General features: G+C 38.7%; 1 protein-coding gene and 2 pseudogenes across 3 annotated transcripts; all 3 read right to left on the bottom strand.

Moving 5' to 3' along the window:
- Positions 1 to 1,194: 1,194 nt before the first annotated feature.
- On the bottom strand, positions 1,195 to 5,160 carry LOC101159903 (annotated as a pseudogene). Of its 2 annotated transcripts, none has more exons than XR_002288844.2 (2): positions 4,049 to 5,160; positions 1,195 to 3,598 (listed from the first exon to the last, which is right to left on the bottom strand). The product of XR_002288844.2 is annotated as a UDP-glucuronosyltransferase 2B15 pseudogene, transcript variant X1 (transcript). The 2 variants fall into 2 exon arrangements; XR_002288845.2 differs by having other exon boundaries at positions 1,195 to 3,542.
- Positions 5,161 to 5,324: 164 nt separating this feature from the next.
- LOC101175615 lies at positions 5,325 to 7,775 on the bottom strand (annotated as a pseudogene).
- A 947-nt stretch (positions 7,776 to 8,722) lies between these two features.
- On the bottom strand, positions 8,723 to 13,030 carry LOC101175367 (UDP-glucuronosyltransferase 2A2). The gene is made up of 2 exons (XM_004084513.4): positions 12,925 to 13,030; positions 8,723 to 10,876 (listed from the first exon to the last, which is right to left on the bottom strand). Exon 2 carries the CDS (start codon positions 10,874 to 10,876, stop codon positions 9,293 to 9,295), a length of 1,584 nt encoding a protein of 527 aa, XP_004084561.1. The 5' UTR covers positions 12,925 to 13,030; the 3' UTR covers positions 8,723 to 9,292.
- Between the last annotated feature and the right edge of the window lie 193 nt (positions 13,031 to 13,223).

Raw genomic sequence — 13,223 nt, 5'->3', positions numbered from 1 at the left:
CTGACGTAAAATCTTCAATCTGTGAGATAGGAATTTAACCACTTTAGTACTGTACCAGAGATGCCCAAACCTCTCAGCCTGTTGAGTAAAACACTGTGATCTACTGTGTCGAATGCAGCACTGAGATCCAGTAGTACCAGAACTGAAAGTTTCTGACAATCCAGGTTACATCTAATATCATTTACTATTTTAACTAGGGCCGTCTCTGTGCTGTGGTTTGTCCTAAAATCTGATTGATATTTTTCAAAGATGTTATTTCTATTAAAAACTCATTAAATTGGATTAAAACAGTTCACATCAGGACTTATGTGTCGTTTCCTCACAGTTCTCGCTGGAGCTTCCTGTTGAGTAAAACTGGTGATATTAAAAAATATACAATAGTGATCTGACACAGCCATGTCAACAACAGAGGACACTGCAGGACAGGCCATGGGTGATGACCAAGTCTAGAGTGCGCCCCCTGCTGTGGGTGGGCTGTGTGACATGCTGTGTAAATACAGTGCAAAAGGTTGAGATGCATGAGCATCACTATCTTTATCAACATTAAGTTTAAAATCACCAGTTATTAAAACTCTACTGTATTTGGAGTGTATTATTGATAAAAAAGAAAATTCTTGAATAAAACACGAGGGAGGTTTTGGTGGTCTGTAAACAGTAACACATAAAATAGACGGGCTGTTAAAAGAAAATGCATGATGCTCAAATGAGGAGTAGCTATTTAGCGTGATTGTTTTGGTTGCAAATGAGCCACGAGCAATCGATGCAGTGCCACCGCCTTTTTTCTCTCCCCTGGTAGAAAATAAAAAGTGAAAATTTAGTGGGGAAGCTTCAGTGAGAACAACAGGAGCATCAGTACCAAGCCAGGTCTCTGCTAAAAGAAGGCAATCTAAATTGTTGTCTAAAATGAGCTCATTCACAATAATAGATTTGTTTAAAAGAGAGCGAATGTTTAAAACTGCAAAGTTCAAAACCGTGTGTGTGTGCAGATGGATTGATTTATCTTCTTTGTACGGTAATGTGTGAATGTGATGGAGATATCTAACTGTGGATCTGAGCTGGGGGTGTTTGTGAGATATGCTTGTTATGTGAACTGGGATATGTTGTTTGATAATTGTGGTTTTAACTGAGGATGGGTGCTGGTGGTTAAATAACTAAAGTCCAAAAGCTAAACAAAACTCCACTGCAGCAGGCAAGCAAACTTGAAACTGTAATAATACAAGAAATGGGGGACAGCAAAACTAACAGCCAACTATGGATCAGCACAGGAGGAAGGGAAAGACAGGACTTAAATACATACAGAACAGACGAGACAGGTGGAAATATTGAGGGCAGATGGAGAACAAAAGGAAAACTCGAAAACACGACAACACAGGAACCTTTCAAAATTAAACAAGAAATAAACTCAAAACATGACAGAACAAAGAGAGAAACAAAACACAAACGCAGAGAAACTAAAACCATAACAACCCAGAAGATATTTTTTGGGGATCCTAAGCAGTTTAGTACTTTGTTCTTCTCTGAAGAACATTCTCTCAAATAAAATGTGAAACAGTCTAATTTGTCTCCTTGTATTGTTTTTTGAATAACAAAATTAAATGTGTATAAATTTATGTATAACTCGAAGTATATGTGAAATAACTTTAAATCTATTTCTCTTTCAGATATTTTGCTTTTCTCTTCAGATCATAGTGCAATGAAAGAGATATTTGGATGATGGAGAAACATTCAAGATCTTTAGTGGTCTTTATAGATTAATTGTGTAATGTTTGCACGACTGTTCTGTTATAGATATTGTTGACACATTGTGTATCTACAACGCTTTATGACCACAAATTTCACTTTGGAAAGTATTTGCAGTTTGGTGAGACTGTTTGTACAATGATTAAGAGAACAAAGTAGAAAAAGGTTTTTTGAACACACAAGCAACTGAAGATTTTTAATACATTCAGAAAAAATAAAAACTGTTCTTAAATTCGAATGATCGAAAATTACTGTTTTGCTTTGCTGCAATGAAACATGAACTTAGTCACATTTCTGTTTTCTTTGAACACACAGTCTGAAACAAAACCAGACAAAACCAAAGATTGAGAACAACAGAAGCACAGCAGCTGCTAGCAGAAACATTATGACATCCACAGAGTGGTAGGAGTACCAGGGCAGCTTGTAGGACTCTGTTCTCAGGTGAGCAGCTCCTTTGTGTCTCATGACAAACTCTATCCAGAAGAGGGCAGTATCCAGCGGCCTCATCGGCTGATCTCTGTGCAGCCTGGAGAGTCTCTGCATGTTCATCCTGTAGGACGGATCATTCAGGACGTCCTGAATGGCTTCTTGAAAGTTTGTCCTATTCAGATCAGAGATTTCCACCGTCCTCGCCACTCCTCTGACCCTCAGTTTGGAGAGGTTGTCGGCTTGATCAAAGACAATTGGAATCCCTACAACTGGGACTCCGTGATAAATAGCCTCATAGATTCCATTAGTTCCTCCATGACTGACAAACAATTGAATGTGTGGATGTCCCAGAAGGTCATTCTGTGGCAGCCAATCAACCAGTAAGGTGTTGTTCCCCAGAGTGGAGGGTCTGCTGCCTTTGTACCTCCAGATGACTTTCTGTGGTAATTCAGCAAAAGCTGCAGCGATCTCTTCAGCTAAGTCAGCGGGCAGATCTGCAATCAATGTTCCCAGTGACATGATGATGAATCCATGCTCTCCAGAACTCTGCACAAACTCCTCCAAGTGATCAGGAAGCGGTTTAGCAGGTTTACACTGGAACCCTCCCATATAGACCACATTGGGCATGGTGGGACGAGGGAACTCAAACACAAAGTCCACTCTCATGAGCCACAGGTCTGCAGCTTGGAACATAGAATAGAAGTCAACATCTGGGCCAAAATATTTCTTCATGAAATCTTGATAGTGGGGTGTGATCATTTTCTCAAAACTGTGCTGACCAAAGTAAAAAAATAGAACATTTATGACTCTGTGGAAGAAGCTCATTTTGTCCGAGAACTCTATTCCAACTGGAATATAAGACAGAGGAGAAGGTGCGATTATGAAATGGCCTTCACCATGAGTGGTCCATCGGACATTGAAAACAAGAGGCAACTTCAAGTAATGTGCAAGAATGGCCCCTCCTGGTGTGGCCGGATCAGTCAGGATTAGGTCATAATTGGTGTTTTTTAACAACTGCATTAGCTCTTGATTTTCAAAAATTCTCTCAAGAGTGGTGCATGTGATTTTATGGAATTCAAGAAATTGGGGAAAATGTTCTATTTCCTGTAGAAAACGCAACCAGGCTGGATTTCTTCTCCTCTTAATCTCAATGTTCTTGGACACGAAAGAAGCAACAATGTTTTTACTGTCGTTCTTCAAATTCACTGTAATAGAGGTGTAGAACGGGGAGGTCTCCTTGATGTACCAGCTGTCTGTGTGTCGGATGACAGTAACCTGGTGGCCCCTGGAATGCAGCTCCTCTATGATGACTCTCATGTTCACCCAGTGGCTCCCATCAACAGGGAAGACAAGCACCTTTCCTGAATGGACCACTGATACACAACACCAGAAGAAACAGGTCCAGACCCACAACATGGTCATTTTTGCACTGAAAGAAAAAAACAATGTTCTTATCGTTTTGTTTAGTAGTTTTAATGATAGAAAAATCAGTCAATTGTTAAAAGATGAATTTAAAAATTGTTTTAAATTCATCTTAAATCCAAAGTTTTAAAACATATTTGTATATCTTCTGGAACAACTAATGAACTTTATCTTGCTGCACTAAATAATAAACACACAAAAAAAATCCCTAAAATACCCCAAACTTCAATGTTCTAGTTCTTGCTGTATAAGTCTGTGATAAAATCTGTGAACCAACTCGGTTTGTAATTTTAGTGACAGAAGGTCAAGAAAATTAGTTGTTAGATGGTTGGAAGAACTCAACCACTTTTGAAAAGAAACCAGATTTGGTCAAATGGGTTCAACCTTCTTGGCGGTTTCCTTCTTGAGGCAGCTGTCAGAGTTTACTTCCAGCAAAATTTTGAAGCCCACATCTTACCTCCTTTGTTAGCTGTAAGCTCCAACTTATTCAGTATTTCCTGTTCGCCTGTGAGTAGAAGACAAGTTCATCTGTCCAGACTTAAACGAGAATTTGCTTCTTAAACGTTTTCAAAACTGCTGGAGGCAGTAAAAAAAACGGTCAGATGATTCCCTTTTAAAACTATGTCATAGTTTCTGCTCCCGGTGCTACTGCAGGATCAACCTTGCCCTCATGTCGTCAGCTCAGCTTCTGAAGCAGGGAACTAAAATCCCTTGTTATGGCAGGGAATGAGGTAAACACTGTTGAAGTCCAAATTGACTTCCCCAGGTTCTTCAATTTGGAGTCAAAAGGATCCTGTAGTTGGAAGTTCTAATAATGACACTTCACACTCTGAAACTTTGGTTCGCCTCTGCAGAGGGAGAATTCAACACAGCTGTTCACAACCTCTCCTCACAGTCTGTGTCAATTCTGGGTTCTCCCTTCTGCAGGGTCTCTTTTTATTGAACACTTGAATCCTGTTTCACAATTCATGATTCACTTCCTACTCATTCAGCTTCTTACATTTGTCTCTACCAAATAAGGAGGTGCTGACAAAGCATAACGGTAAGCGTGGGGGGTGCTCTTAATCACATCTTTCACTTCCCTTTTGAGCTGCTGCTGAGCGTTCTTTCACCTTTCACAATAGAGACACATTCTTCGTCAGGCTTAAGTTTACAACACATTTATATAACAGAAATACATATCTGATTATGATTCCCACTATACATATTTGATTATAATTTCCACAGCACCCAGGCGCAGAGAGGTGGAGACAGAAGGTTACAACACAGGTCTTTCATAACTAAAGTCCAAAAGCTAAACAAACTCTACTGCAGCAGGCAGGCAAACTTGAAACTGTAATAATGCAAGAACTGGTGGACAGCAAAACTAACAGCCAACTATGGATCAGCACAGGAGGAAGGGAAAGACAGGACTTAAATACATACAGAACAGACGAGACAGGTGGAAATATTGAGGGCAGATGGAGAACAAAAGGAAAACACGACAACACAGGAACCTTTCAAAAACTAAACAGAAAATGAACTTAAAACATGACAGAACAAAAAGAGAAACAAAACACAAATGCAAAGAAACGAAAACCATAAGAACCCTGAAGATTTTTTTGGATCCTAAGCAGTTGTTAAAGATATTATTGGCATATTGTGTGTCTATCAATGGTTTATGACAACAAATTTCACTTTGGAAAGGAATTGCAGTTGGTGAGACTGTTTATACAAAGATAAAGAGAACAAAGTAGAAATAAATAACTTTTATTATAAAAGCAACTGAAGATTTTAATACATTCAGAAAATAAAATAAAATCTGTTCTTAAATTCTAATGATCGAAAATTGCTATTTTGCTTTGCTGCAATGAAACATGAACTTAGTCACATTTCTGTTTTCTTTTAACACACAGTCTGAAACAAAACCAGAGAAAACCAAAGATTGAGAACAACAGAAGCACAGCAGCTGCTAGCAGAAACACTATGACATCCACAGAGTGGTAGGAGTACCAGGGCAGCTTGTAAGACTCTGTTCTCAGGTGAGCAGCTCCTTTGTGTCTCATGACAAACTCTATCCAGAAGAGGGCAGTATCCAGCGGCCTCATCGGCTGATCTCTGTGCAGCCTGGAGAGTCTCTGCATGTTCATCCTGTAGGAGGGATCATTCAGGACGTCCTGAATGGCTTCTTGAAAGTTTGTCCTATCCAGATCAGAGATTTCCACCGTCCTCGCCACTCCTCTGGCCTTCAATCTGGAGAGGTTGTCGGCTTGATCAAAGACAATTGGAATCCCTACAACTGGGACTCCGTGATAAATAGCCTCATAGATTCCATTGGTTCCTCCATGACTGACAAACAATTGAATATGTGGATGTCCCAGAAGGTCATTCTGTGGCAGCCAATCAACCAGTAAGGTGTTGTTCCCCAGAGTGGAGGGTCTGCTGCCTTTGTACCTCCAGATGACTTTCTGTGGTAATTCAGCAAAAGCTGCAGCGATCTCTTCAGCTAAGTCAGCGGGCAGATCTGCAATCAATGTTCCCAGTGACATGATGATGAATCCATGCTCTCCAGAACTCTGCACAAACTCCTCCAAGTGATCTGGAAGAGGTTTAGCAGGTTTACACTGGAAACCTCCCATATAGACCACATTGGGCATGGTGGGACGAGGGAACTCAAACACAAAGTCCACTCTCATGAGCCACAGGTCTGCAGCTTGGAACAAGGAAAAGTAATCCACATCTGGGCCAAAGTAACGCAAGGTAAGTGGAGAATAATGAGGTCTAACTGTCTGTTTATATAAATGCATCCTGGTGATATAATAAATTACATTTTTTACTCTTTCAGGAAAAGTCATGAGATCTGTTAGTTCTGAAGGGGGAAGTGGGACATAGGAAAGAGGAGATGGTGCAATTGCAAAGTGTGCCTCACCATGAATAGTCCAGCGAGCATTTAACACTATCGGTAAGCTAAGATAGTGAGCCAAAAACACGCCACCTCCATTCCCAGGGTCAGTCAGAACAACATCATATTTTGCCTCTTGAAGACTCCTCATTAAAGTTGCGTTCTCAAACATGCACACTATCATTTCACCGACTTTTTCGTGAAAATGAGAGAACCCGTCCTTCAGCACCATGTTTAGAGAAAACTGAGCCCATGCTGATGCTTTGCTCCTTTTAATCTTGATAACTTCTGAGACAAAGACGCGGAAAAATTCCTCATTGCCTCCTCCTTTGACATCTATTGTGAGCGTATTGTAAAAAGGGGAAGTATCAGTGATGTACCAACTGTCTGAGGTACGAATAACAGTCAGAGAGTGGCCCCTCAAATTTAGCTCCTCAACAAGAACCTTCATGTTCACCCAGTGGCTTCCATCGTGAGGAAACACTAAAATCTTTCCGCCCTGAGAAACTGGAACAATGACCAGGACGAGACAGAAGATGGACGTCAGTGACATAGCCATCTTCAGATCTCTAGTTAAAATCTGGAAAACAAAAAGAAAGAAAGAAAAATCTTTGTAAGAGCATTTTCCAAAGTACAGAGTGAGTGGGAGGAATTATGCCTCAAACAGAAAGCCTCTGAGCTTTGGCTGGTTCTTCAGGTTGAATGAAAGCCATCACATTCACACATCAGCCAGGTCAGGAAGGTAAAGCAATGACTTGTGCTCTGAAATGTGGCTTAGTTTGGATTTACCAGTACTTTAACAACCCCACCAAGGAGAAAATTGAAGAAAAATGTTTCTGTTACTAATTGCCTTGGGTGAGTAAACACAAAACAAATGTTTTTTAATTACCTATTTTTTTGTAAATTTGCTCCACCATTTGGTTGAGCAGTTAGTTAAAGGGTTCAGATGAAATTTAGTTCAATTCAGTAAGGCTTCATTGATCTCTACAGGAAAATTCAAGTGTCACCTAATCAAAGTAAAGATACCTTCTAAAACGAGAGATCATCATCATGTCTCAGTCCTAAAATGAGCAATGTTTGGACAGAACTAGCTTTTCAATGTTATTTTAACAATTAATTGATTCAATAAAATCTTCCAGAAACATCTGCTAAATTAACACAAAAGACAGAAAAAGACAAATTTGATACTCACAAAGCAGATGAGCTATTCCTCAGCCCTGAGCCGTTGTGGTTCAAAAGAAATTCTCTTTTGTTATAAAAGACTCCTGCAAAGCAGGAAGAAGTGGTTTATGACGTTTGTGAGTCTGAATATTTATCTAGTATAAAATGAACAGGAAGGAGTTATTGCAGATGTATTATGTTTATTATTTTTCCACATCTGAGAACAAAGTTGAAATAAACGTGTTAGCTTTAACTGAGGCAGAAAAGAATGACGAAACCCGCCAAGACCCACACCACACCCACTCGATGAGTAATCTTAAATACTAGCAGCTGACAAAGCAGCCCAGAGAGAACCATAACTGTGAGAACTCTCCATGAGTATAGAACATTTCAGTGACACTGCTGTTTTTCAGACAACAGAAACCAATGTCCTCCTGTTTGACTTCTGTTTTTCACTTTCAATCCAAAAACTTTCTATTCTAACTCATTTGACGTTATTTGAAGCTTATTGCAAATGTAAAGATTAAACATCAGAAAATCAAGCAGTTATTTTCTGCATGAGATTAGTGAATTTACTTAGACAAATGAAAAGGTTAAAAACTTTTTTTCTAGTGAGCACAGTTGTCGAATTCAGTCTTTAGGATTCATTTTGTCATTCTTCTAATGAGGGTTCACTCCTTGACACGTGTCTCAATGCTGTTGCAAAACTTGAAAAACTTGTAACGCTTTCAGGTTTTTTCAAAACCACAAATAAAATCCTCGTGTACTTAATTTTAAAATTGTTTTTACTGACAAATATCCCATTCACGGGTCTGTTCGTGTGTTTATAACCCCCTATTGTAACAGGAAAATCTGTCCAACACAAAATGCCTTCAGCATCTGTTTGCTCAGCTGCTGGACAAGTTCAAAAGAAATAAAAAATGAAATAATGAAGCTTCAAAAGGGACATTGAAGTAAAATAGAAATAATACTGGTTTCTCATGCGCACAAGATAGTGTCTGATGCCAGTTATAAAAATAAAATAAAATTGTATTTTACTGTAAAATCAATCAATAGCAAAACACAAAAGCAAATACACATCAAATGGACTGAATTTAGTTCTCTGATTTTTTTATTATTGCGTTGGACCAGTTTTCACTCAGATATTACTGATTGTATCGTCAGTCAAGTTTCCCTTTACAATAACGAACTGCATGAATAAACACCCTATGGCAATGCAGGTCACAATCCCTTATAAAAAAATAAAATAAAATAAAAGAAATGTACTGGAAGCAGAGGCAGAGCTACTAGGTGGCAAGGAGGGGGGGGCAGCTAGCAGCTGTCAGTATTTGTGTCATTATTGACAAAGATTGAGAAAACACCAGTACATGGTTCTTTAAGCATTGCAAAAACAACAGAAGCAATATTTTGAAATGGAATCTTGAGCCCCTCAAATTATACATTTTACTTATTATTTACGTATATTTGATCCTTCCATTTGTTATGACCATCAACTTGGCTGTTCTAATTTTTCACCCTTCCAAGGTCTTCTGCCCCCCAATGCTCCAACTTCACACTTAGAGGAAATCTGAACACTTTTAATATGTCCAGATATAAGTTTTAACAAATGATCTTAAACGGAGGTATCGAACGTAATCATGTGTGTAAAGTTGCAAATTGTCATTCATATTTCACTTTATGTTTACAAACAGCTCTGAATAAACACCTGATGAACATGAAAGAGGTCAGAGTCACGAGCAGCACCGCTGCAGTCAGGAACAGAACCACATCCACAGAGTGGTAGGAGAACCATGACATGTTGTAGGACTGAGCTTTCAGGTGAGCAGCACCTTTGTGTCTCATGACAAACTCTATCCAGAAGAGGGCTTTGTCCATCGGCTTCACCTGCTGATCTCTGTGCAGCCTGGAGAGTCTCTGCATGTTCATCCTGTAGGAGGGTTCAGTCAGGACTTCCTGTATGGCCTTCAGGAAGCTGTCATCTTTCTCCACTGTGGATACTGAGAGAATTTTTGCTCCCCCTCTTTCCTGCAGCCGGAGAAGGTTGTCATACTGATCAAAAAACAAAGGCAGACCCACAACTGGGACTCCGTGGTACAAAGTCTCTTGGACTCCATTAGTTCCTCCATGAGCCACAAACAGCTTGATCTTTGGATGTCCTAGAAGGTCATTCTGAGGCATCCAGTCCACCACTAAAGTGTTGTTGCCTAAAGAGGCAGGTCTTTTGCCTTTGTACCTCCAGATTACTTTCTGTGGCAGTTTAGCAAAAGCTGCAGCGATCTCATTCGCCAAGTCATCAGGAAGTTCATTAATAAAAGTTCCCAGAGACAAGATGATGAATCCATGCTCTCCAGAACTCTGTACAAACTCCTCCAAATGTTCAGGGAGGGGTTTAGCAGGTTTACACTGAAACCCTCCCATGTACACAACATTGGGCATTGTGGGGCGTGGATAGTCAAACACAAAATCTGATCTCATCAACCAAATGTCTGCATCTGTCTTGATCTGATTGAAGTCATGATCAGGACCGAGGTACTTGTCACATGTCGGTTGGTATATTTGCTTAGCTAACACATCATTTTGTGTGTACGTCACCAAATATAAAATCACGTTTTTAACTCTTTGCAAAAAGGTCATCCTGTCAGTGTTGCCTGATCCTGTCACAGGAACATAGGATAAAGGAGAAGGAGCGATGGAGAAATGAGCCTCCATGGGTGTTAACCAGCGAACATTATAAACCAATGGAAGATTCAAATATTTGGCCAAAATGGCTCCACCACCCCAGCAGGGGTCAGTGAGCACCAGATCAAATTTGCTCTCATTTAAGGTTTTCATAAGTGCTGCATCATCCAGCACAGCTGACACTAATTCACATACAGCTGAATGAGCTTCAAAAAATACTCCAATGACTCCCACAGAACTGAAAAGGAAACTTGTCAAGGGGAGAGCACCACGTTCAAACTGTAGAAAGTCAGCTACAGTTTTGCTGATAAACTTTTCATCTATGCTTCTTTCAACAGGAACGGTGAAGCTCTTGTAATGGGGCGCATGCTCCTTAATGTACCAGCTCTTGGTGGAGCGCAGAACGGTCAAGCTGTGTCCTCTGGAGTGTAAAGCTTGAAGTAGGATGTCCATGTTGATCCAGTGGCTGCCCTCTGCAGGAAAGACCAGGATGTTGCCTCCATGGCAGAAGCTGGGAGTGAGGAGGAGAACCAGCAAAACACAGCAGCACAGAGGCAACTTCATCTGCAACGAAACCAATGAAAACATATTAAAAACCACAAAGACAACAACATAAAAACACAAATTATTTGAAGACAAAATATATTTTACTAGGGGTGTAATAATTATTCAACTTAATTGATTCATATTCCTCTGATCAAACTAGATCTTTCTGAGGCACCAATCAAATCAAACTATATCGTTATAAAATTGTTTCAAAATGAAATAAACTGCTTTTATTGATCTTGGAAAATACCATTTGGAATTACACACAGTAGTTTTATTTTACTATAACGTAAAAACAGCTAAGTTCATCACAGCTGACTACACACGTGATGGCAGCAAAAACAGTCCATCATTTCAGTCCAGCGTGTGGAAACACTTTGAATTCTGCAAAGACATGTGACCAGACCGTGTGGTAGACTGATCTAATAATGTTGTATTTGTTTTGATGTGGAAAAACAACAGGGGGCTGAGCTTTACTAAACTAAACTGTGAATCAATTTGCCATTAATTCTTGTTTACTTGTGTTTTTGTACACATATTTAACTTACACTTGAATAGATTGCACTTTTAGATACCAATCCCCTATTTAGAGGTTTTGGTACAGTCGTCTTTTTTAATCTTTTAAGTTTTCTTTTTTTTGTTTAAGTCAGCAGTTTTAGTCTTTTTATGAAGTTCATGATACCTGGGTATTTTACTGTTCTTATACTTTTATGTCATTGTTTTTATATTCCTATGTCATTGATTTTTATACTTTTATGAGATTGTTTTTTTTAATATACTTTTTATGTCATTGTTCTTATACTTGTTTGAGTGTTCTATTTTTATCCTCAAGTCTTTTATATGTTTTGTGTAAAGCTTATTATTAAATAGAATAAAACACACACACATTAAAAACAATAAAATAGTAAAAAGTAGCAATAGATTAAAAAGATTACCGTAATAGATATAAAAAAAAAAGATTAATCATTTTAAAATCAGTAGGTAAAAAAATAAAAAATGACAAGAAAGTACTTTTAAGAAGTCCTGCCAGAGAGTTGTATTGCCTGATGGCACTTCACCTGCACTGTTCCGTACCCTGGTACTTATCTCTGAGTCACACTGGTTGTACTTTTGGCTAAAAATGTTCTGGATCAATTTTACGTCAGTGAATCGGATCGTTTAAAATGCAGTAATACCGACTATGAATTGTATTAATGACCACTAATTATGATGTAAATTGTTACACCCCTATATTTCGCACCTCTAAAGAATAATAAGCTCTTTTTTTAATGCATTTTGTCTGCTCATCAAAACTATTCCATTTTTATGTAGATATGTTGCAGTTAATGAGCTAAACACCTGGTGAGAGAGAAAAATTAAGGAAGTCAGTGTGACTTTTTGAAGGTTTTCTTTTTTCTATTTTTTTTTTTACACTATGGCATACAACCTGAAACAGTTTAGGTGTGTTTATGTTGTCTGTCTGATCCTGTTCTGGGTTGTACTGAAACCTAGTGAGTTTATTAAAGTTCTGTCCTATTCTATTCTTCACTGGGTTGCCAAGTCTGCTTGTTTTTAAGCAATGTCCGGCTTGCTTATTTGTGTAATCCCTTGCATATGTCTTCAACAATATATATTGGCCTTAATGATTAGAAGAAGAATTTTAAATATTACAGATTCAAGGTCCAATTTGCCATAGTACACACAAAACAAATAAAATACTTAAAAAAATCAAAAGTATTCATGATACAAGCATAAAAACAGTGACATAAAATTACCAAGTATCATAACCTAAATAAAAATACTAAAACTATTGCAGACTAAAACACAATGGTTTAAGCACATTAAAAAAAATTTAAATCAATGTTTATAGACGTATGAAGCCGTTCATTCTCTAAATAAAAGTGAAGTGACTGGTGGCTTGTTTCTCTTGCGCAATTTGGCAACCCGGAAGATCGGAACTTTCCGTTTTGATCCTAGTTTTTACATTTAAAAAAAGAGAAAGAAATAAAGAAAGAAAGAGGATGTGAAAACTGGATAAACTCTGAAACTATTTTGCAACTCTCTGGATTCGAAACGTGTCTACGTACGGTGCTCGTTTTGTCTCCAACAGACAGGTAGTCCGGAGTTGTTGTCCACCTGGGTGCAGCTGCTCACTGCGCATGCGCAGAAAGGCCCGAGGTTGAAACGTCTGCTGCGGGTGGAACGAGAACACCTCACACAGTCAAGTGGGATAGTAATCGCGAGAGACGTTTAGGGTGCGTTTGTGCGTGTTTAAACAATCTCTTTCGTCATTAATAATCCTACACAATAACAAAAAATGTTTTCTGCTGCATACAGATCAGTAAAAACACACTGCAAATAAAAGGAATCAAACCACATTTTTTTA

Source organism: Oryzias latipes, chromosome 3 (genome assembly GCF_002234675.1).
Source record: "Oryzias latipes chromosome 3, ASM223467v1".
Classification (NCBI taxonomy): Eukaryota; Metazoa; Chordata; class Actinopteri; order Beloniformes; family Adrianichthyidae; genus Oryzias; species Oryzias latipes.
Note: the sequence above shows the minus strand (reverse complement) of the source record. Positions and strands in the feature narration are given on the sequence as shown.

Bases quoted from the DNA above. Each gene is read 5' to 3' on its own strand.
- LOC101175367 (XM_004084513.4), bottom strand. From the start codon at position 10,876: ATGAAGTTGCCTCTGTGCTGCTGTGTTTTGCTGGTTCTCCTCCTCACT.